The sequence below is a fragment of the Theropithecus gelada genome, chromosome 11 (assembly GCF_003255815.1).
Source record: "Theropithecus gelada isolate Dixy chromosome 11, Tgel_1.0, whole genome shotgun sequence".
NCBI lineage: Eukaryota > Metazoa > Chordata > Mammalia > Primates > Cercopithecidae > Theropithecus > Theropithecus gelada.
The window spans coordinates 6,291,114-6,314,845 of record NC_037679.1 but is presented as its reverse complement, the minus strand read 5'-3'; the positions used below and the strand labels follow the sequence as shown (position 1 = coordinate 6,314,845).

The window sequence follows — 23,732 nt, the reverse complement described above, 5'->3', positions numbered from 1 at the left end:
CATAGTAAGAGTTTTATTTTGGAGTGATGGATTTCAGGCTTCTGACTTCCAGAATTAGGAAATAAATGTGTTATTTTAAGTCACCAAGTCTGTGGTGCTTTTTTATTACAGCAGCCGCAGGAAATTAATACACCTTTGAAGGAAAAGATTTCCCCTGTTTGAGTCTCCCTGCACTCCTACCCATCGGAGAGAAACAGAACTTTCTCTGTTGAGTAGTTGATGCAATTTCATCCATAATATTGTGGATTCACCATTGATTCAGCGTCTGATCCTCAGCACTGTATATCTAATAAGTCATTCTCCTTGGTTAATCAGGCATCATCAGATTAAGGATTCAGACGTACTGACCTAACTCACAAGAGAGTTATAAACCAGAACACCAATGTATTACCTTGTTCATGGGAATAGAAACACTAAATGTGTCAGCTTACTCAGATCAGCAGCTAAACACTGTTTGGTGTTGACTGGGAAACATAAAGGCAGAATGAAGGCAGCTAGCTCGTCTTGATGGCAAATGTTACCAAATCTCACAGTCTGCTGCCCTAATCTCCATGAGATTAGAACATTTACATTGACCAGACAGGTTCTCTTTCACCTGACGATGCTGGGACATTCTGGCAAATTCTGACTCATCACTCCCTTTCTAGAATCCTTAAAGACCATCATCATGCTATTTCAATAATATTCCTTCAGATGTGTTACAAAGATTAAATGTTGATTTATGGTAACTCTAGAGATTTGGACTGTAGTCTCATCAGAAACATTTATTTATAAGCCATCTCTTTATTCACTCATTGATTCATCCAGAAATGCTATTCAGTATTTATTAAGTGCCAGGCGTTGTGCTAAGATTTGAGACACAGAGATAAGATAAAGGTCCCATTCTCCAAGAATCTTGTTTTTTTAATGGATTAAAAGCTGCTAATGTATTCCTTCTGTAGATATATATAATTTCACCAATTTCTTGTGACTTCATGAACCTAATTTTTGCAAGACAGCATGTCCTAATTCTTGTCAAATTTAGGGATGGTGATATTGGGGAGCTACAAACCAGTCAAATCAATGCAATGAAAAATCCTATTATTTGAACAATTTTAATCACATCTGATTTTGACTATTTTATCTAAGTATTAACATTTCACTAGTTGAGTGATACAGTGAGCCTAGCATTTAAACAGTCTTAGTTATGTTAACATTCTTAAAAACAGAGAAGTGGTGGCTGGGCCGGGTGGCTCAGTCCCAGCACTTTGGGAGGCCAAGGTGGGCGGATCACCTGAGGTTGGGAGTTTGAGACCAGCCTGACCAACAGAGAAACCTCGTCTGTACTAAAAATACAAAATTAGCCAGGAGTGGTGCTGCATGCCTGTAATCACAGCTACTTGGGAGGGTGAGGCAAGGGAGTTGCTTGAACCTGGGAGGAGGAGGTTGCGGTGAGCTGAGATCGCGCCATTGCACTCCAGCCAGAGCAACAAGAACAAAATTCTGTCTAAACAACAACAACAACAACCCATCAGATCTGGTGAGACTCACTCATTATAATGAGAACAGCATAGGGGAAACCACCCCCACGATTCAATTACCTGCACATGGTTCCGCCCTTGACACATGGGGATTATTACAATTCAAAATGAGATTTGGGTGGGGACACAGAGCCAAAACATACTAAGAACTAATTGTTTAATGGAGAGGCATCCATTAAATATAGACATGCAAAACCCACAACTACTTTTGTGCAACTTCTTTATTTCAATTTTAGTTCTACACAAAGGCAAAGAGAATAGGGAGTGGGGAGGCAGGAATAATGCTGGGTCACCCCCAGGAAGTGGGGAAGAGGCTGCAGCCAAGAAGAATGAGTCAGACTGCTCCTCCTTGGCTTTCTTGGTAACAGCAATGAACAATAAGAAGACCAGGCATGGACTCCAGGCTTAAGTTAACAAGGTCAGTCTGTTCAGGCCAAGCAATGGAAAGGAAGTGTCAGATCTGTCCAATCCATGTTCATAAAGAGGAAATAAGGCCTAGGTCCATCTATTGAGGCCTTGGCTCTGGGTTGGCTAGGGCCCTTCTCTTTGAAGGTTGAGGCCGCTGTCCCCAGGGCACATAGGGGCCACGGGGACGATACCTGCCAAAACCCCTATGGACCACAGGGGCAGGCCGCTGATAACGGGGTGTGGGGAAGAAGGGCATAGGCAGCTGGGGACCAATCGCAAAGTTGTCTTGGAAGAAGAAACCTGTATGGGCTGATGAGGGGACATCTGAATGGCAATAGAATTGATCTGACTGGAAAGTATGGTCTGATGAAAAACAGGCATCTGGGGGACCCTGTGGGAACCGGGGCATTCCCTGGTGAAGGGGAATGGGAGGAGGAGGCTGTGGGGGCAGGAGTGGAAGCAGCGGCAATCGCTGGGGTGGGAACCCAAGCAGGGGGCAGTATGTGGGGGAAGGTAAGGGTGGGGACAGAGGTAAGGCCGGGTGATTTCTGTTGGCCTGGGGCGTCCCTTCAACTCTCGGGCCAGGTTTTTTCTTCTTGATCCACTTGCCCACAGGATGGCGCTGGGGCAACTCCACACCCCAGGCGTCAGCCACATGGGCCAGCAGCAGCTGGGAGAGGCAGCGGTGCACGCGTCCATTCCAGTGCACCCCGTCGAAGTGCAGGTTCTCCCACGCGTGGCGGAAGTAAAAATGCAAGTCCAGTACATCGAAGTTATGTTTACGTGCCTCGGTGGCGCTATAGAAGTTGGCTTCGACCACTCTGTTTTTCAGGAAGGTGGCCTTCTGCTGCCGAAGCTTGGGCGGAAGAAAACTCGCGTTGACTTCCTCGCCCACAGGCATGGCCGTGTTCCACACCAGGAGGCAAGACTCGGGCAGCACCTGGCCCAGGCACCGGAACAGGTTCTCCAGGTTCTTCAGGTAGCTCCACCAGGAGTTCGGACCATACCTGGAGATGTCCCAGAGGCAGGAATTCATGATGACCAGGTCGGGGGCATGCTCGCCCGACTGCAGCTCTCTCAAGATGGTCTGGAGGTAGTCGGAGTACACGCGGGTGAGGAAGTAAAAACGCACCAGATGGTGGTCGGAGCGGAACTCGCGGACCTCACGGTAGTTACAGCCGTTGTGCATGTGGCCCCGCTGGCCTCCGTCCACCAGCTCATCTTGTTCGAAGTTCAGCTCCCCCTTTGCTTTGAGCTGCCGGGGAGTGAGCAGGCAGTCCTTCTGCAGCAGAAGTACCAGGTCCTTGTATACCGCCCTATGCACAGAGTCCCCCAGGATGACCACGAACTTATTGTGGAGCAGCTGCCGCACTTCGGAGGCCCGCAGGAGGATCATGACGCCCAGGGCGCACGGCCTAGCTCCTTCCCTTGCACAGGGTGGGTCTGCGGATGGCTAGGACAGAAGGAGAGAACGGCTGGGAGGGACTCACCTCTGGGCGGAGCGCCCAGTGCAGGTCGGGGGTAGGGAGACCATGGGGAAGGGGATGGCGCAGTGGCCTCTGCCCCGAGGGAGTGGACCTGGAATGCCCGCATAGCAGGCTCCACCAAGCCTGGACCTGGGAGATGGGCGAGAGAGCCAAAAGCCTTCTTTGTCTAGTCGCAGTTTCGGCCTGGGGCTTGACCTCTGAATGGCCTGAGGCTGCTGTTGGAAGCTCAGGTTCCACCTGGTGGGGAGGAGCCAAGTACGGATCCACCCTTCCTAGGGCTGAGAGTGCTAGCAGGATGCCTAGCCAAGAGCCTGGAAGCAGCCCAGAAGCCTAAGTGGAGATGGTTAGCTCTATGCCACTGTTAGATAATGAGGACCCCAAGTATGCAAGAACATGGAGAATGTTTGTGATGTAATGTTAAGTGGAAGAAGTTACATCCCATACTGAATGCTCCATCACTTAAACTATATAAAAGAGATATGCATAGATAACATTGAAAGGAAATATGTAAAAATGTATCTTCATAGAATAGGATTCTGGTTGACTTCCCTTCCCTTTTATTTTTGTAAATATCCTTTATAGTCTTAAATTGCTTGCTAGAGCTTTAAAAGAATTAAAGGAAATGCAACAGGTAACACAAGGAAAGAGTACCTGTGCTAGGTCAAGAACATAAAAACAGGCCGGCACAGTGGGACTATGCCTGTAATCCCAGCACTTTGGGAGGCCAAGGCGGGCGGATCACCTGAGGTCGGGAATTCGAGACCAGCCTGACCAACACGGAGAAACCCCATCTCTTCTAAAAATACAAAATTAGCCGGGCGTGGTGTCACATGCCTGTAATCCCAGCTACTTGGGAGGCTGAGGCAGGAGAGTTGCTTGAACCCGGGAGGCAAAAGTTGCCAGTGAGCCGAGATGGTGCCATTGCACTTTAGCCTGGGCAAGAGCAAAACTCCGTCTCAGAAAACAAACAAAAACAAAAAACAAAACAAAAAACCCGTAAAAACAGACTTATTTTATAAGGAAGTAGCTGTTTCTCATCAATAGGACTGAAAAAAATCAGGATAAAACTGGAAATAATTTGAATACGTTTCAGCTGTAATATTATTTGCTTTACATTTGAAGAGAATCGGAATATGCCACTCCAAAATGTGCACTTTAGCATGAGGATTATTTTGAGCAGAAAGCAACTGAAAATTGACAGATGCAGGAAGTCATCTGCCCTCCTTTTATCTGCCCTAGAATCAGGGCATATATTTCCCTTTGAGGAAGGTAAACACCCTTTCCCCAACCAGGGAAACAAGAGCAACTCTTATCAATCAGACAGGTTATCATCCTTTTCACCGAAGACAGGGAATAGACACCAAGATGATTTTTCATAATAGACCTTACTATAACAGCCCTTATCTTCCATGAGCTCCCCCCATTTATTTCCCAGTCACTTCCCCACAATTCATCATCCCTTAAAGCCCAAAGCCCTAAGTTTCACTGTTTTCCGGTGCACTCCCTGCCTGCCAATATTAATTTAAAAACAGTGGCTGGCGCGGTGGCTCACGCCTGCAAACCCAGCACTTTGGAAGGCCAAGGTGGGCGGGATCACTTGAGCTCAGGAGTTCGAGACCAGCCTGGGCAACATGACGAAACGCCATCTCTATACAAAAATTAACCAGTCATGGTGGCGCACAGCTGAGGCGGGAGGATGGCTTGGGCTCAGGAGGTTGAGGCTGCAGTAAGCAGTGTTCCAGCCACTTCACTCCCGCCTGGGCCACAAAGTGAGACCCTATCTCTAAATAATAAATACATAAACAAATAAAATGTCTAGATCTGTATCTTGGCAACACACACAAAATAAATAAAATTGTATGCCTTTTCTCCCGTTAATCTGTCTTTTGTTAGTTTAATCTGTATGCCCCCAGGTACTGAAGCTAAAAGAGTAGAGAAAAAGTTTTTTCTCTCCAGCACATTGGATGCAATGTTAAAAGCTGTGAAACTCATCCTCAAAACTTCAGATTATTTCAAGCTGCCATTTACAACTCATATCCACAGATGACTAAATAGTAGAAACACTGAAATACTGCTAGAGATTGCAAATGGGAGGAACATGGCATCCATTTCATCTACTTACACAAAGCCATGAAAATCCGGTGCAGCTTGAAACTTGTAAGATTTTATGCATTAGTAAACATTTTAATAGGTGTGGGTGGATAGCTATTATTAAACTACACATTCAAGTTTTAAAAGCTATATATCCTATTTTAGTTTCAAATGGATATAAATACAAAAATGAAAATATTAAAATAGGTAGAATATTGTTTCATAAGAGAATAGTTGAAAATATTGACATCTTCCCCACAAAGAATCTTCATTAAAATTTTTTGCTATCAGAATAAAAGTTTTGGCTGGGTGCGGTGGCTTATGTTTGTAATCCCAGCACTTTGGGAGACTGAGGCAGGAGGATTGCTTGAGACCAGGAGTTTGAAACCAGCCTGGGCAACACAGCAAGACCTTCATCTCCAAAAAAAAAAGCAAACAAAGAAAAACGAAACAAAACTGAAACAAACTCCAAATCCCTTTGGGACTCAAGCATGTTCATTTGTTTAGATTCATGTATTCCTCCAACTCACACTTAATAAGTGCCTACCATATGCTCCACATAGGGAGCATAAAAATAAGTAAAATATGATCTTGCCCTCAAAAAGCAGACCAGAAATACTGGTTGATAGCTGCATTATCATGTAGAAAATGGTAAGGGCCAAGAACTGTGAAAGTCTAGGGGTCTTTGGGAAATGTATTCCTTCCCACTCTAGACTCAAGTCTCCAAAGTGCAAAATGTGAAGACGGAAACCCTTTCCTTTTGTTTTCAGGGCTCCTGTACCAGCCCAGCTCTCTGTGCCTTCTCTGGGCCAGCACTCTGGCCATAATCTGTGCCCTAATGCACCTCCCCGTTAACACAGTTCTGTCCGGAAGCTGGCAGATCTGATAATTATTCAGTGCTGTCTCTGCCACAGTGTTGCTTATGGAATTCCCTAATGCGCTCCTTCTCTGCCAGCCAAGTGCCCTAGACTTGGAAAGATATTAAGTTCAAGTCCACTACTTAAAGACTGTCGGAGGCACTTAAGAGTTGAAGGAAACTAGCGTATGTCATCCCAAAAGATGCCTCTCTGATATAAATATTTTTGAGCGAAGATGCTTGAGAATCAGCGGTGGCAGAAAGGGCCTCCAGATCTGCCCTTTCTTATCAAGCCATAAAAATTCCTGTGAAAAGGCAGCCTTCTCTGCACCAGCGCGAGAAGATAACCCTTGTTTCCAGTGATTTAAGAAGTGACCGCTGCAATGGAGCTGTATAAATAAACTGACCAAAAAAAACCCTTATCCTCCACTAGCTTTATACCCTCTTTCCATTTATCTCCTAGCGACTCTCCTGGAATTTACTACCCCTAGCTTATACCCCTTTGTCCTGTCATTTCTTCACAAATTGTGTAGTTCTTTGTCTAAAAGGTATAAAAGCTTTCTGCTTTGGCCATTTCTTGGGGTCTTCACTCTCTTATGAGGGTCCCCATGTTCATGTAAAAAATTAATAAAACATACATGCTTTTCTTCTGTTAATCTGTCTTGCATTAATTTGGTTCCAAGCCCACCCGAAGACCCCACTTAAGAAGATCCACTTAAGAAGATAGCTAGAGGCTATCCGTAGCCCTGTCTACAGAGTACTAGCAAAGAGCATTGTGTTTGGAATCATACTACCTGGGTTTGAATCCTAACTCTCCTATTTGCTAGCATTTTGAACTTGGGAAAGTTATTTAGCCTTTCTCTGCCCTAATTTTCCAGATCTGTAAAATGGACCTATTAGTAGACTTCATACATCTGATGTAAGGATTAAATGTAAACTGTTTATAATAATACCTAACGAGGCCGGGCACGGTGGCTCAAGCCTGTAATCCCAGCACTTTGGGAGGCTGAGACAGGCAGATCACGAGGTCAGAAGATCGAGACCATCCTGGCTAACCCCGTGAAACCCCATCTCTACTAAAAAATACAAAAAACTAGCCGGGTGAGGTGGCAGGCGCCTGTAGTCCTAGTTACTCGGGAGGCTGAGGCAGGAGAATGGCATAAACCCAGGAGGCGGAGCTTGCAGTGAGCTGAGATCCGTCCACTGCACTCCAGCCTGGGCGACAGAGCGAGACTCCGTCTCAAAAAACAATAAATAAATAAAAATTAAAAAAAAAAATAATAATGCCTAACGAGTAGTAAGTGCTGATAAGAGTTAGTTATTATTATTAAAAGTTGAGCATCCCTATTTCAAACTTCCAAAGTTCTTCCAAACCCAAAACTTTTTGAGAGCCAACATGATGCTCCAAGTTACACTGAACACATTACTTTTTCACTATATTAATGGTATGTTAGCCAGGTGAGGAGGCTTACGCCTGTAATCGCAGCATTTTGAGAGGTCGAGGCAGGTGGATCACTTGAGACCAAGAGTTCAAGACCAGTCTGGCCAACATGATGAAATCCTGTCTCTACAAAAAATACAAAAATTAGCCAGGCATGGTGGCACATGCCTGTAATCCCAGCTACTCGGAGGCTGAGGCAGGAGACCCCTTGAACCTGGGAGGCGGAGGTTGCAGTGAGCTAAGATCGTACCACTACATTCCAGCCTGAGCGACAGAGTCAGTCTCTGTCTCAAAAAAAGAGAGAAAAGTATGTCATAGTTTCTACTATTAAGTGCTTACGTGTTAATAAGTGTAAGAAAATGATTACTTGCTGGGCGCAGTGGCTCACGCCTATAATCCCAGCACTTTGGGAGGCTGAGGTGGGCAGATCATGAGGTCAGGAGATCGAGACCATCCTGGCTAACATGGTGAAACCCCATCTCTACTAAAAGTACAAAAAAAAAAATTAGCTGGGTATGGTGGTGGGTGCCTGTAGTCCCAGCTACTTGGGCAGCTGAGGCAGGAGAATGGCGTGAACCTGGGAGGCGGAGTTTGCAGTGAGCCACGATGGCGCCACTGCACTCCAGCCTGGGTGACAGAGAGAGACTTCATCTCAAAAAAAAAAAAAAAGAGAGAAGAAAATTATTACTTGTCAGTTGCCTCTAAACATATAAACTGAGTCAGAAATGATGGTGACGTCAAACAACCACAGTCCACATGAGTGGTTAAGATTGTGACACTTTTGCTTTCTGATGGTTCAATGCACACAGACTTTGTTTCCTGCACAAAATTTAAAGTATTGTATAAAATTACCTTCAGGCTATGTGTATATGCTGTATATGAAACATAAACGAATTTTGTGTTTCCACTTGGGTCCCATCCCAGCCTATGTATGGGCATCCCCACACACATGCAAATATTCTGAAATCACCCAAAAATCTGAAATCCAAAACACTTTTGTTTTGATTTCTCTTCTTTTTCTTTTTTCCTTTTTTTTTTTTTTTGAGGAGTTTCACTCTTGGTGCCCAGGCTGGAGTACAGTGGTGCAATCTCAGCTCACTGCAACCTCTGCCTCTTGGGTTCAAGCAATTCTCCTGTCTTAGCCTCCTGAGTAGCTGGGACTACAGGCATGGGCCCACCACGCCTAACTAATTTTTTATATTTTTAGTAGAGATGGGGTTTCACCATGTTGGCCAGCTGGTCTCGAACTCCTGACCTCAGGTGATCCGCCATCCTCAGCCTCCCACAGTGCTGGGATGACAGGTGTTAGCCACTTTTTATTCCAAGCATTTTGGATAAAGGATGTTCAACCCGTACTTAGGAAGTTTGAGAATACCAGGTTAATAATCAATAAAGGAGAGATTACAATATTTGTTCTGCTTGTTTGTCAGGGTTCTATGAAGATCAAATTAGATGATGCAAGTGAAATATTTTGGCTAAAACAAAATTAATGTTTATTGAACAGCTACTAGATCCCAGGTGCTTTACCAACATTCCCTTTGTTTTTTTGAGACGGAGTTTCACTCTTGTTGCCCAGGCTGGAGTGCAGTGGCACAACCTCGGCTCACTGCAACCTCCGCCTCCCAGGTTCAAGCAATTCTCCTGCCTCAGCCTCCTGGGTAGCTGGGATTACAGGTGCGCATCACCATGCCCGGCTAATTTTTGTAGTTTTTTAGTAGAGACAGGGTTTCACCATTTTGGCCAGGCTGGTCTCGAACTCCTAACCTCAGATGATCTGCCCACCTTGGCCTCCCAGAGTGCTGGGATTACAAGCGTGAGCCACCACACCCAGCCCTTTATGAGATAACTCTTATTCCCATTTTACAGGGAAAGATATCCATGTGATAGAGCTAAGATTTAGTCCAAAGTCTATCTCTAATAGAAGAAGGATCTTTTCCTATCTTTTTCTTATTCATAGTCAGGCAACCCTCTCCTTTGCCCAGGAGAGGTGGTCACGAAGGGAGGGGATGGGTGGCGAATGAGTATAATCCCATATCCTCATCTCAAGCAGGAGACATAAAGCACATAAAGACTTTGAATTCAGAAGAACCCAGGCAGGGTGCGGTGGCTCACGCCTGTAATCCCAACACTTTGGGAGGCCAAGAAGGACAGATCACCTGAGGTCAGGACCAGCCTGGGCAACTTGGTGAAACCCTATCTCTACTAAAAATACTAAAAATGAGCTGGGTGTAGTGGCACATGCCTGTAATCCCAGCTACTCAGGAGGCTGAGGCATGAGAATTGCCTGAGTCCAGGAGGTGGAGGTTGCAGCAAGCTGAGATTGCACTACTGAACTCCAGCCTGGGCAATGGAGTGTGACTTTGTGTCAAAAAAAAAAAAAAGGGAAAGAAAAAACGAAGAAGAACCAAAACACAGTTCTATAGACTGACAACCTCATAGTGTCTGAGGACTTCTGGAGGTACTATATCCTAACCAGTTAACTTAACCCACCCAAATGTTGCTACAAGAGCTCAGGGCCAATATCTGACAAAAACATTTACCTGAGAATGTCTTCTTTTCTGAGTCAGAGTCTTGCTCTGTCACCCAGGCTGGAGTGCAGTGGTGAGATCTCAACTTACTGAAACTTTTGCCTCTGAGGTTCAAGCAATTCTCGTGCCTTGGCCTCCAGATACTTGCAATTACAGGCACTTGCCACCATGCCCAGCTAATTTTTGTATTTTTAGTAGAGACGGGATTTCACCGTGTTGGCCAGGCTGGTCTTGAACTCTCGGTCTCAAGCGATTCACTCACTTCACCCTCCCAAAGTGCTGGGATTACAGGTGTGAACCACCGTGCCTGGCCTTATTATTCTTCTCTAATGGAACATGCAGCTATGATGGTGAGAAGGAAAGAAAGAGGAAAATGATTGGGAAGAAGTATTCCAGTTAGAACGCAAAATGGGGCCAGGCACGGTGGCTCTTGCTTGTAAGCCCAGCACTTTGGGAGGCCAAGGTGGGTGGATCACCTGGGGTCAGAAGTTCAAGACCAACCTGGCCAACATGCTGAAAGGCCCCCTCTCTACAAAAATACAAACATTAGGTGGGCATCATGGCAGGTGCCTGTAATCCCAGCTACTCGTGAGGCTGAGGCGGGAGAATCGCTTGAACCCCGGAGGCAGAGATTGCAGTGAGCTGAGATCTTACCGTCTTGCTGCTGCACTCCAGACTGGGTGACATAGCGAGACTCTGCCTCAAAAACAAAAACACAAAAACAAACAAACAAACCTGAAATGGAAATGAAATTCTTGATAAAGAGGAGCACTGTAACTGTAACAGGATTAATGAAATCTGATACCCTCAAGACTATCATTTTGGGAAAGAATCGTTTAAGCTAAGAGACCAAGCATTAAAAATAAAACTTAACAAAACCAAAATGACACTTTTAGGGGAGTGAGTAGAAAAGAATAATTTGGAGACATAAACCTTTTCTGATTTTAAAAAAAGGTCGATAGCATCCATTTTCAGAGCTCTTTTTATTTATAAAAACTAAAACAAAAAAAGGATTCGAAATGGCCAGATCAGTGATCTTTCTAGCCTAGGCATCTTTCTTTGCTTCAGATTTGATAAGCACACTTACTCATTTTGGTAGCTATTTTATAGATTCACTCATTCACTTAATAAAGATCACAGAGAGCCAAATAGTGCACTGGGTGCAAGGAGTAGGTATGAAAAGGCAATTTCGGCCAGGTGTAGTAGCTCCCACCTGTAATCTCAGCACTTTAGGAGGCCAAGGTGGGCGGATAACTTGAGATCAGGAGTTCAAGACCAGCCTGGACAACATGTTGAAACCCCCGTGTCTACCAAAAATATAAAAAATTAGCCGGGTGTGGTGACGCGCCTGTAATCCCTGCTACTCAAGAGGCTGAGGCAGGAGAATCGCTTGAATCGGGGAGGCGGAGGTTGCAGTGAGTGGAGATCGCACCAACGCACTCCAGGCTAGAGGACAAAGCCAGACAAGTATCAAAAACAGCGGCAATCTCGGCCGGGTGCTGTGGCACAGGCCTGTAATCCCAGTACTTTGGGAGGCCGAGGTGGGTGGATCACGAAGTCAGGAGATTGAGACCATCCTCGCTAACATGGTGAAACCCCGTCTCTACTAAAAATATTTTAAAAATTAGCCGGGTGTGGTGGCGGGCGCCTGTAGTCCCAGCTACTGTACTTGGGAGGCTGAGGCAGGAGAATGGTGTGAACCCGGGAGGCGGAGTTTGTAGTAAGCCGAGATCGTGTCACTGCACTACAGCCTGCGGGACAGATTTATTCTCAGAAAAAAAAAAAAAAAAGAGAGGCAATCTCTTCTCTCAAGAGGAGGGGTGGGAAAATCGGCACTTAAAGAGCTGGCTGCTAAAATTGATGTATGTAAATGAAGTACCTGAGAGTGTTGGAAGAGTCTAAGCCAGAGGAGGGAGGTTTATGATCATTGCAACCTGATTCCAACTTCGAATTAAAACACAATTTTTTTTTAAAGTTTCGAGATAATTTTAAAAATCATAGTTATGGCCGGGCACGGTGGCTCACGCCTGTAATCCTAGCACTTTGGGTGGCCCAGGCGGGCGGATCACAAAGTCAGGAGATCAAGACCATCCTGGCTAACACGGTGAAACCCCGTCTCTACTAAAAAAATACAAAAAAAATTAGCCGGGCGTGGTGGTGGGCGCCTGTAGTCCCAGCTGCTCGGGAGGCTGAGGCAGGAGAATGGCGTGAACCCGGAATTCAGAGCTTGTAGTGAGCCGAGATCGCGCCACTGCACCCCAGCCCGGGCTACAGAGCGAGACTCTGTCTCCAAAAAAAAAAAAAAATCATAGTTATAAATAGTTCCATGTTTTTTTCTGTTTTTAAAGTAAACTTTGGGCTGAGGCTAGCGCCGTCACAGAAATATGCATTAATAATGTCTACTACCACAATAAATTATGGCATCTTCTTTATATTTCCCTGTTTGGGGATAATTAATTTTTTAACAGCTTCATAAGCTATGAATTACAACTCATTGACTATTGCTTTACAATGATCACAAACCAAACACGTAGCATTTATCTTTCATTGAAGTTTTGTAATAATTATGTTGATTTTTTTCTTTTCTGATTGATCTTTAGTTACAAGAAGAGGTACATTGAAATAAGCCAGTTGCTTTAGAGATCCTGCAGAGAAGTTTTAAATCACAGAGACAGTTACTAACAATCAAGATGTTTTGATTCATTGTGGGAAGTACTTGTAACTATAAGTTTCTTGCATATGACTATCTTAATACAATACCGTACTGGGAATATTGGGGGATCTAACCAATAGTTTGAACTTTCCAAAATTCTGTTAAATTTTAGTGGACTGGATGGTACAGGTAAGGGATTATTTTTAATGCGCTCACCTGTATAATTTATCTATGTCTTGGCATTTGCTTAGTTTTCGAAGTGAATTTAAACTTGCCAAAAATTAAATTACATGCCAATACAGTTCTGAGAGAAAAAAGAAAAGCAAACGATTCGAACTTTTCTTTAGGAAAACTTATGTGGACTGGGGATTCTCTAGAGACTCATATTTTGATTTGAGGCCAGTCAGTGAACATCCATTGACCCACACAACACCAAAGTGGAAGAAGTAATGCAGGCCTATTTTCAAAAGCGGCTTTAGGAGCAAAGGAAACATACAGAAAAGTACTGAGAGATGCTATGCTGTGGTAAGTAATGCAATAGAAAAATGATTGCCAGGTCAGGTGCAGTGGTTCAATTCTGTAATCCCAGCACTTTGGGAGGCCAAGATGGGTGGATCACTTGAGATCAGGAGTTCGACACCAGCGTGGCCAACATGGCAAAACCCTGTCTCTACTAAAAATACAAAAATTAGCTAGGCATGGTGGCACGCGCCTGTAATCCCAGCTTCTTGGGAGGCTGAGGCAGCAGAATCCTTTGAACCTGGGAGGTGGAGGTTGCAGTGAGCCAAGATTGTGCTACTGCACTCTAGCCTGGGTGACAGTGTGAGACTGTGTCAGAAAAAGAGAAAAAAAAAAAAAAAAAAGAAAGAAAAAGAAAAAGAATTGCCAAATAACCACTGGAAAGATTGTTAACTGATTTGAATTCCCTTTCTACATTGACCTCACTTGCTATGTAGGTCTCGGATCTGCAGTCCATTAATTAATTGAGTAAAAATGTAGAGAGCACCTGTGTCTATCTACAGCTATGACAGCTGTTACTGCACATTTGGCTCACACCCCTCAACATCGATCATGATTCCCCTATGAATCCCTGCATCATGAAACCACACCATAAGGCCTGTATTTCTAAGTTCGTTATCCAGGTAGTCCTTAAACACATCTAAAATCATGCAAGATAAGTGAAAAACGGAAACTAGAATAAAGATCTTCAAACTGGGCTCCATGTAATCACAGGTTTACTTTGTGGAGGCAGGAATCACTGTGGGTATATTCAGTTTGTATTTATATCATCCCTGCCAGGCCACAATCTGAAATTTGTAATTCTTTTAAAATAAATTACCAACAGAAGAATCCCAAACACTTTGAGTCTGAAAATTACCAAGTTTAAAAATTCTTAAAGCAGCATATTTTCCCATAATAATAGTCTAATATAAACAACTCCTATGAATTACAGAAAGAAATGCAGAGGGCATTTTTATGAATGAAGTGGAGATTCTTAATAAGTGATATACAGGTAACTTCTATAAAAACAAAAGATAAAACTCTGGACCATTAATTCCAGTGACCTCACTTTTTTAAGCTTTTGTTTTATAGCCTTTTGTAACTATTCCCTAAAATAAATAATCAAAGCATTTCATAGACACAAAAGTACGATTTCAATCAAGTACAGTCTATAGTAAACATCTACATGATGGTCTTGCGTCCATTATTCAAAGTATATTTGCTAACTTCCTACCTATTACCCCTTTAACACAAATGAAAGATACCGAAGGTGGTGATCTGGCTTTCAACTCCAGGCAAAGAAGCCAGACAGGGACTCTGTCCCTGGACAGCTGCGTGCTCTTGGGCCGGTTGCCCACAGTTTTGAACCAGTTTCCTCTTCTGTAAAAAGGGAACAATATTACCTACCTCGCTGAATAATAGTGAAGATGAAAAGAGATCTCATACATCAAGAGCCTAATACAAGGCCTGCCAGACAGTAGGCCCTTCTAATCCTTTGACTCAGTAAGCCCTCCCACAATGATTCCAGAGAAAACACAGGCCTGCAGACAGAACCCTGCCTCGACTCCCTCTTCAAACCTTCAAATCCTCACCCCGCTTCCCACTCTCCTGCAAAGGCAGAGAGGTACCTTCTTAGGCGTAAAGCTTCCTCAGCAGCTCAGGGACTTTGCTCCCGGATATCCCCCAGTGAGGGGATAATTTGCATTCTGCATTTTCTTTACCCTACTTGGCTTGGATCCTTCTTTTTAGCATTAAACACATTCTAGCTTCTTGCTTTGAAAAACAAAGGAAACATCTTTGACTCCACCTCCAGGACAGTCCTATCTTTTGCCTCCGCTCCAAGGCCACATTTAAAAACAAAACTTGCTTGCACTGACTGGGTCTAGGTCTGGGCCCCACCTCCCACTCACTCCTCCGTTTACCTCAATTTGTCTCTGACTGCATCAAAGCAAAGGAATGTTTGTTAGTAAATCGCCGATGATTTCCTTGTTGCTCCTTTCCGTGGTCACTTTTTGGTTCTTACAGTATGAGGGGTGGGGGCATGACTGACTGCTCCCTCTGAGAAACCCAGCCCTCGAGTCCACGTATCAGTGACACCCTTGCATCTTGTCCTTCCCTAGTATCTTTTGAGGGTTTATCTTTCTCTTGCAGTTCCCCAAATGTTGGTCTTTCTCTCTCTCTCTCTCTTTTTCTTATTTCTCCCTCCCTTTCCGGTCTTTCTCAAGGCCCACTGAAGGGGTCCTTTCTTCTCTTCTTCAACATTCTTATCCTCGTGTGTCCACCCATTTTCAGAGTGTCAGGAAATGAGGTAACCATGTGTGCCTATTTGCCCCAAACAGTTCTGGTTTCCGCCTGTTTTCCCAGAATGATTAGTAGCACCCCAAACCCTTAAGAGTCCTGGTTTGGATGGTAACAACGAACCATCCCCTTATCAATTCCTATTTGTATGCAGATGACTAAGAATTGGGGCAATAAAGCACATTGGCTGAGAGGGAGGGGCTCTGGGGTTGGCCCCTTGGGTTTAGATCCTGCTCCACTGCTTACTGGCCCTTGAGTCCCTGAGCCTATTAAGCAACCTCTCTGCCCTGAAGAAACCTCGTCAATAAAATGGGAACAATATAACTGCAGTTTTCCTAACAAGTGGGGGTTAAATGAACACATGTAAAGTTATTAGCATGACACCACCACATTTCTAAGTACTCAGTGAATGTAGCTATTATCTTTGTCTCTAGCCCAGACCTGTCTCCTGAGTTTCATACATATTCAGGTGGAGAGAATAAAAAGTTCTCTGGGGTTGAGGGGTAGGAGGTAGGAAAAGCAGTCTATGCAGGCCCCTATCACTTTCCAATTCTTTCTTTTCTTTTTTTTTTTTTTTTTAAGAGATAGAGTCTCACTCTGTCACCCAGGCTGGAGTGCCATGGTGCGATCACGGCTCACTGCAGCCTTTATCTCCCGGGTTCAAGCGATCCTCCTGCCTCAGCCTGCTGAGTAGTTGAGACCACAAGTGTGCATCCCATGCCTGGCTAATTTATTTTTTTATTTTTTTGTGGAGACAGGCTCTTGCTTTGTGGCCAAGTCTGGTCTTGAACTCCTGGTTTCAAGTAATCCTCCTGCCTTGGCCTCCCAAAGTGCTGGGATTACAGGCAAAAGCCACCGCGCCCAGTCTCCTAATTCTCTAAACACTCATTTATCTTCCCATCAAACTATGGCTGAATTCCTCAAATAATTGTCTCGCCCAGTCTCCCAATTCTCTAGAGACTCATTTATCTTCCCATCAAACTATGGCTGAATTCCTCAAATAATTGTCCGTGACCTTTGAACAGTCTCCCTAAAGGTAAATATTGCATTGACCAACAATGGGAATGATGGCAGCACATTCTCACCATGCAATTTCAGAGAGCTGCTGTATAATTTTGCTTGAAGCACTGGCTGGGAATACATAATTGGGTGGAAATAAACTTTACTTCTGAAATGTGTTGATAAAGTCATTTTTATTTTTGATGACTGGTTTTGTTTTAATTGTGAACAAATCCTTAAGCTGATCTGTATCCAGGCAATCATTTAAAATTTTTGATGTTGGCCGGGCGTGATGGCTCACCACCTGTAATTCCAGCACTCTGGGAAGCTGAGGCGGGAGGATCACTTGACCCAGGAATTCGAGACCAGCCTGGGCAACATGGTGATATCCCTTTCTCAAAAAAAAAAAAAAAAATTTTGATGTCTAACGAATATTGGAAACAATATATATATTTTCAAGATATAGTTTAGGGAGGAGGGGAATGTTGCAATATATTTTGGGAAGCTGAGCACAGTGATCAATGTCACATTTGTTTTTGGCTTTATGGTTAAATATTTTACATTCCCTCAATTTTTCTTAGTCTTTAAAAAGTTTGTCTTTGATTAAAACATTATTTTTTAAATGGTATAGTTTTAGTTTTATATGTTTTCTTACATAAAATTTCATCGTCTAAGTTTTAAAATTTCAAATTCATTTAATATGTTAGCATAATTCCAACATTTTGCATTCTGTAAACTTTTTATATTTTGGGATATGATCCTTTCTTCTTGGGATCTTCTGAAAGACTGCGGGGAACGATAGGGTTTGTGTAAGCCCAGAGGCCTTTTTCTCATGTCTTTATCTTTGTTTCTATGACTCACCTTTGAATGTTCCCCAACACTTTCCTCTTACTAAAATTCTGTTCTTTCAGTAAGACTCAAGTTAAAAGACAATTTTGTCAGAGAGCCTTCCCTACTCTCCCAAGTAGAAAACTCTCTCCTTCCTCTGAGGGATGCCTCTACTTAACCTTTGGTTCTGTTTTGTTCTATAATTAACTGCCCATGTGCCATTCTATCCCACTCTATGCTAGTTCTGGATGGCAGAAGTGGGTCTTACCCATCTTTGTACCCCTCAGGGCCCAGTGCCTGTGCCTAATAATCATCTGCACTCACTGAGCACTCACTTTGTGACAGGCCTACTCCATTCTCACAAGCCGGTGAGGGAGGAACTATTATTATCTCCATTTTATAGATGAGTAAACTGAGGCATGGAGAGGTAACATAAATTGCCTAAGGTTGGCTGGGCATAGTGGCTCACGCCTGTATTCCCAGTGCTTTGGGAGGCCGAGGTGGGTGGATCACCTGAGGTCAGGAGTTTGAGACCAGCCTGACCAACATGGTGAAACCCGGTCTCTATTAAAAATACAAAAATTAGCCCGGCGTCGTGGCACACACCTGTAATCCCAGCTACTCAGGAGGCTGAGGCAAGAGAGTTGCTTGAACCCAGGAGGCAGAGGTTGCAGTGAGCCAAGATCGTGCCACTGCACTCCAGCTTGGACAACGGGAGACTCTGTCTCAAAAAATAAATTAAAAATAAATAAATAAATTGCCCAAGGTTGCCCAGCTAGTAAATGGCAGAACTATTCTTTTGACAATGTATCTTCTTCTCCTTGTTCTTTTTTTTTTTTTTTTTATTTTTTTTTTTTTGAGGCAAGGTCTCACTTGGTTACCCGGGAGTACAGTGGCATGATCACCACTACTGCAGCTTCAACGTCCCAGGCTCAATCAATTAATCCTCCAACCTCAGCCTCCTGGGTAGGTGGGCTCATGCCACCACAGTCATTAATGACAGTGAATCTTCCGAATAATTAGATAAGCTTAAGGTTTCCTTTTGTTTCTTTAGGAGTAAGTATGGCTCCAAAGCCTGAGCTTTTAATCTCAGCTATAAATATTTGTTTAAATTAAGAGAAAAAAAATAATCTTATCTAGATAGAAATATTTGCATGTAGCTTTCCTTGTTATTCTCTGTTGAAAAACAAAATAATATTTTGTGCACAGCTTTAAAATTTTCCGTGAGAAAACAAAGCAGGTGTGAAATAACTTAGTTCAATTTTCATCACTCTGTTAGCTAGTCTTCTTAAAAGCCAATGGAAAACCCAGTGCTGCACTAAAGCTATATTTGTGTTTCAAATGTTTAGGCTTATGCTGACTACTCTAGATTCTAACCAGTGGCTGAATTAAAAGTTCCCATGGATAAAACACAAGGGCGATGGGAGAGCTAATAATGACGAGTGCTTTCAACTGATGAACAGGTTGGATTGTGACAATTCTGCTCCAGGACTAGCTACAAAAGTCCATTTACTCAGGAACAAGAACCCGGGGTTGAGTCAGCAGGCCTGGATTTCTTCCACCTCTAATGCTTACTTTATCTTTGTGCTGCTTAGTTTTTCACTCATTAAATAGGGGAAATAGCACCTATGCTCCTCTGAAGGGATTACACAAAAGAGTTTTAGAAATGGCTATTGTTTTATTATTGTTGCTATCATTCTTGTTACCATTTCTGTAGTATTTAAACTCTTTTTTTTTTTTTTTTTTTTTTTTTGAGACGGAGTCTCACTCTGTCACCCAGGCTGGAGTGCAGTGGCCGGATCTCAGCTCACTGCAAGCTCTGCCTCCCGGATTCATGCCATTCTCCTGCCTCAGCCTCCCGAGTAGCTGGGACTACAGGTGCCCGCCGCCTCGCCCGGCTAGTTTTTTGTATTTTTTAGTAGAGACGGGGTTTCACCGTGTTAGCCAGGATGGTCTCGATCTCCTGACCTCGTGATCCGCCCGTCTTGGCCTCCCAAAGTGCTGGGATTACAGGCTTGAGCCACTGCGCCCGGCCTGTAGTACTTAAATTCTACGTCTAATAGTGTTTCTGTGGAAAAAGAAATTTTTTTCTTTTTGTTTTTTCAGATAGAGTCTCACTCTGTCGCCCAGGCTAGAGAGCAGTGATGCGATCTTGGCTCACTGCATCCCCTGTCTCACGGGCTAAAATGATTCTCCTACCTCAATCTCCGGAATAGCTGGGGTCACAGGCATTTGCCACCATGCCCAGATAATTGTTCTATTTTTAGTAGAGATGGAGTTTCACTGTATTGGCCAGGCTGGTCTCGAACTCCTGACCTCAGGTGATCCACCCACCTAGGCCTCTCAAAGTGCTGCGATTACAGGCCTGAGCCACCTTTTTCCATAGATAGCCCACCTATGGAAAACATTTTTTGAATTTAAAAATGAGATTATAAGAGCAAGTCTCAGCCAGGTAGAGTGGCTCACACCTGAAATCCCAACACTTTGGGAAGGCCACGGGGGAAGGATTGCTTGAGACCAGGAATTCAGGCCAAGCCTGGACAACAAAGCTACATCCGTGTCTCTACAAAAAAACGAAAACAAAAACAATTAAAAATTAAAAATTATCAGGATGTGGTGGCACACGCCTGTAGTCCCAGCTACTCAGGAGGAGGCTGAGGTGGAAGGATATCTTGAACCCAGGTGTTTGCGGCTGCAGTGAGTTGTGATGACACCACTGCACTCCAGCCTGGATGACAGAGCAAGACACCGTCTCTGCCTTGGCTTTTACTCACACTGTGTTGTAGAGGATTCTGGAAACTTGAGTTCCCACTGCTTTGCCTGTTGGCAGTGCAACTGAGGACTTGCCAGTTTCAAGCTCCACGGCTTGGAGTGGAAGAAAGGACAAGCAAGGTCCAGGGACTAAGGAAGCTGAGGACCAAGAATCTGTGCTAGTGAAATGAATGTCCTATTTCCCAGGCACACCAATTAACTTCTCACATTAGGCCTTTCCCCAGGCCATGGTTTTCCCCACTTCAGTGCCAACACGGACCTAGGGGCTTTTCTCCCTGCTGCCGTGTCCAGTCGAGTTTCCGCTTCTCTCTTCTCCTCCAGCTCCAAAAATAAGTCAACAGCTCTGCACTGCCTACCTTAGAGTTAACTGTGGAAATCAAATGAAATGCTGTGTAAACTCTACAAATGTTCACTGCTATTGTTATTCGGAGCCACCTTAACATATCTGGAAAGTGGGCTTAGTGGTTAAGGGAGATTTCTAGTTAAATGAAGCATTTAACTTATTATTTAGCAATATTAATTATTTAGTGGCATTATTTAGTATACCCTCCAAAATGTGTTTACATGTTTTACCAGTTTATCTCTTTATTCTTCTTAAGAACTCTAAGAAGGCCGCAGTGGCTCACGCCTGTAATCCCAACACTTTGGGAGGCCAAGGAGGTCAGATCACTTGAGGTCTGGAGTTCAAGACCAGCCTGGCCAACATGGTAAAACCCTGTCTCTACTAAAAATATAAAAATTAGCTGGGCGTGGTGTCGTGTGCCTGTAATCCTAGCTACTTGGGAGGCTGAGGCACGAGAATCACTTTAACTTGGGAGGCAGAGGTTGCAGTGAGCTGAGATAGCGCCACTGCACTCTAGCCTGAGCAACAGAGTGAGACTCCGTCTCACACACACACACACACACACACACACACAAACCCTAAGAAATTCTTTCTTTTCTTTTCTTTTTTTCTTTCTTTCATCTCGCTCTGTTGCCCAAGTTGGAATTCAGTGGTGAGATCATGGCTCACTGCAGCAACTCTGCAGGCTCAATCAATCCTCCCACTTCAACCTCCCTAGTAGCTGGGACTACAGGCCTGTGCCACCATGCCCGGCTAATGTTTATAGGTTTTTTTAGAGACAGGGTTTCATCATATTGTCCAGGCTGGTCTTGAACTTAGACTCAAATAATCCACCTGCCTCAGCCTTCCAAAGTGCTTGGATGACAGGTGTGGGCCACTGTACCTGGACTACATACTCTTAATTTTCTCCATTTTATACATTTAAAAATTAAGGCTAAAAGATCGAGTAATCTGCCCAAGGTCATCCATTTCATAAGAAGCAGTGCTGGAAGTAAAAACTGATGCCAAGCCTTTGTGGTCAACCACAACATACAAGATTGCAGACAACAAATGCCTCACGTCCCTTCTGCAGTTCACAACTAAATTGGTTGTTTCCTTTCACTGTCCATTTTAATAAATTTACTAGTTTATCAATCACTAATTTTTTGTTATTGCCAAGCACCAGTTGTCTCTTTAGCGTTACATGGGGTGGGCTGGAGGAGGCTAGGGTACTGATTCCTCTCTACAGTAAGTGCCCCAAAAATGACAGTCTCAAGAAAGGCTGGTCAGAAATGCCAACTTAATGTTTCAAATAAAATGGAAAAACTGAAAAGTACTTACTCATTAAAGTAACTGGTGATGTTTAAGCATCTCTCTCAGTTGATTCTAGATCTCGTCCCTAGATAGCTTTCTTCCTCTCCTGTAGATCATTGTGGCCAGACGGGAGATCTCTGAGCTTGGGCTATAGGGGAAATAGGTTAGCCTTTGGGTGCTGCTATGCTTGCAAGCCAGCGTCTGGGGAGAAGATGACATTTCCGGTGGCATCTGGGGCAAATGACACGAGTCAGCATTTACTTTCTTGCTTTAGGAAGCAGAAGACTAATGACCGAAGCTTCAAGACTTTGACATGTATGAAAACATGAAATGGTAAGTCAATACAAAGACAGCATCTTCCTGGAATTTGGTTTTGAGCTTGTTTTCATTTCACTTTTCTCAGTAATCTGGGTGTAGCTTATTTTGACTCTTCTTTTGATTAAACAATTCAGACCCTCGGTTCTTATTGTTCTTGCTGGTGTGGTGCGTTCACGGCTGAGGAGGTGGTCAGAAGAGGAAAGGAGGAAGTGAGAAGAAACACGGAAATGGTAAGAAGAACTCTACTTTTCTAACTAATATTTCGTAGTAGTAATCTTGTGTTTCTGTGCAATGTGTTACAGTTTACAAACCACTTTTATTTTTATTTATTTATTTTTTTTGAGATGGAGTTTCGGTCTTGTTGCCCAGGCTGCAGTGCAGTGGTGTGGTCTCAGCTCATTGCAACCTCTGCCTCCCAGGTTCAAGCAATGCTGCTTCAGGCTCCAAGAAGCTGGGACTACAGGCACCCATCACCACACCGGGCTGATTTTTGTATTTTTAGTAGAGACGGGGTTTTGCCATGTTGGCCAGTCTTGTCGTGAACTCCTGACCTCAGATGATCCACCCGCCTCAGCCTCCCAAAGTGCTGGGATTATAGGGGTAAGCCACCGCGCCAGGCCACAAACCGCTTTTAAATCCTTTCACTTCATCTCTCCACTGCCCTCTTGATGGAAAAATAGCTCAGTCCACACTACAGGAAACCACAGGCCTGAGCCCTGGCCTCAGCTAGATCCAGTATGTGGCAGAGCAAGACAAGAACTTTCTGCTTCCTCCCCTAGTGTTCCACTTGAAACCAGCAGGTAACTCAAGGGGACAGTGTGCTTAAAAGGGAGACTGTTCGCCTGGAGCCATGGCTCACGCTTGTAATCCCAGCACTTTGGGAGGCCGAGGCAGGTGGATCACCTGAGGTGAGGAGTTCGAGACCAGCTGGCCAACATGGTGAAACCCTGTCTCTACTAAAAATACAAAAATTAGCTGGGCGTGGTGGCGGGTGCTTGTAATCCCAGCTACTCGGGAGGCGGAGGTTACAGTGAGCCGAAATCACCCCACTGCACTCCAGTCAGGGCGACAAGAGCAAGATTCCATCTTTTAAAAAAAAAAAAGAGGGGGTGAGGAGGCGGTCTTCTGATCGATTAGATAAGCGTAGGCATTTGTTTTCTTTTGTCTGGAATAATATGATTTCGGGGAGGGGAATATCACTTTCCCTACAAATACCAAGATGAAAAAGAAAAGGAAATAATGAATCAGAAAAAAAAAAGAGAGAGAAAGAGAGAGAAAATGCATGATTACAGAAGATCCCAATGCATGACTACAGAAGATCAGAATATGCCACCCCCAGGTTCCCGTAATCCCAGCTCCTTGGGAGGCTGAGGCAGGAGAATCGCTTCAACCCAGG

The 23,732-nt window shown here is 44.1% G+C and overlaps 1 protein-coding gene across 3 annotated transcripts; it reads right to left on the bottom strand.

Annotated features, from left to right (window-relative positions):
- Positions 1 to 1,723: 1,723 nt before the first annotated feature.
- On the bottom strand, positions 1,724 to 22,784 carry PCED1B (PC-esterase domain containing 1B). 3 transcript variants are annotated; one of them, XM_025402444.1, is made up of 3 exons: positions 22,046 to 22,137; positions 15,114 to 15,258; positions 1,724 to 3,381 (listed from the first exon to the last, which is right to left on the bottom strand). In XM_025402444.1, the coding sequence occupies exon 3, from the start codon at positions 3,322 to 3,324 to the stop codon at positions 2,026 to 2,028; it is 1,299 nt and encodes a 432-aa protein (XP_025258229.1). In that variant the 5' UTR covers positions 3,325 to 3,381; positions 15,114 to 15,258; positions 22,046 to 22,137; the 3' UTR covers positions 1,724 to 2,025. The 3 variants fall into 3 exon arrangements, with proteins under 3 accessions (XP_025258229.1, XP_025258228.1, XP_025258227.1); XM_025402443.1 differs by lacking the exon at positions 22,046 to 22,137 and adding an exon at positions 14,751 to 14,865 and having other exon boundaries at positions 15,114 to 15,241; XM_025402442.1 differs by lacking the exon at positions 15,114 to 15,258 and having other exon boundaries at positions 22,046 to 22,784.
- Between the last annotated feature and the right edge of the window lie 948 nt (positions 22,785 to 23,732).

What these genes read in the sequence shown, in the direction of transcription:
- PCED1B (XM_025402442.1), bottom strand. Translation starts at nt 3,324, where the DNA reads ATGATCCTCCTGCGGGCCTCCGAAGTGCGGCAGCTGCTCCACAATAAG.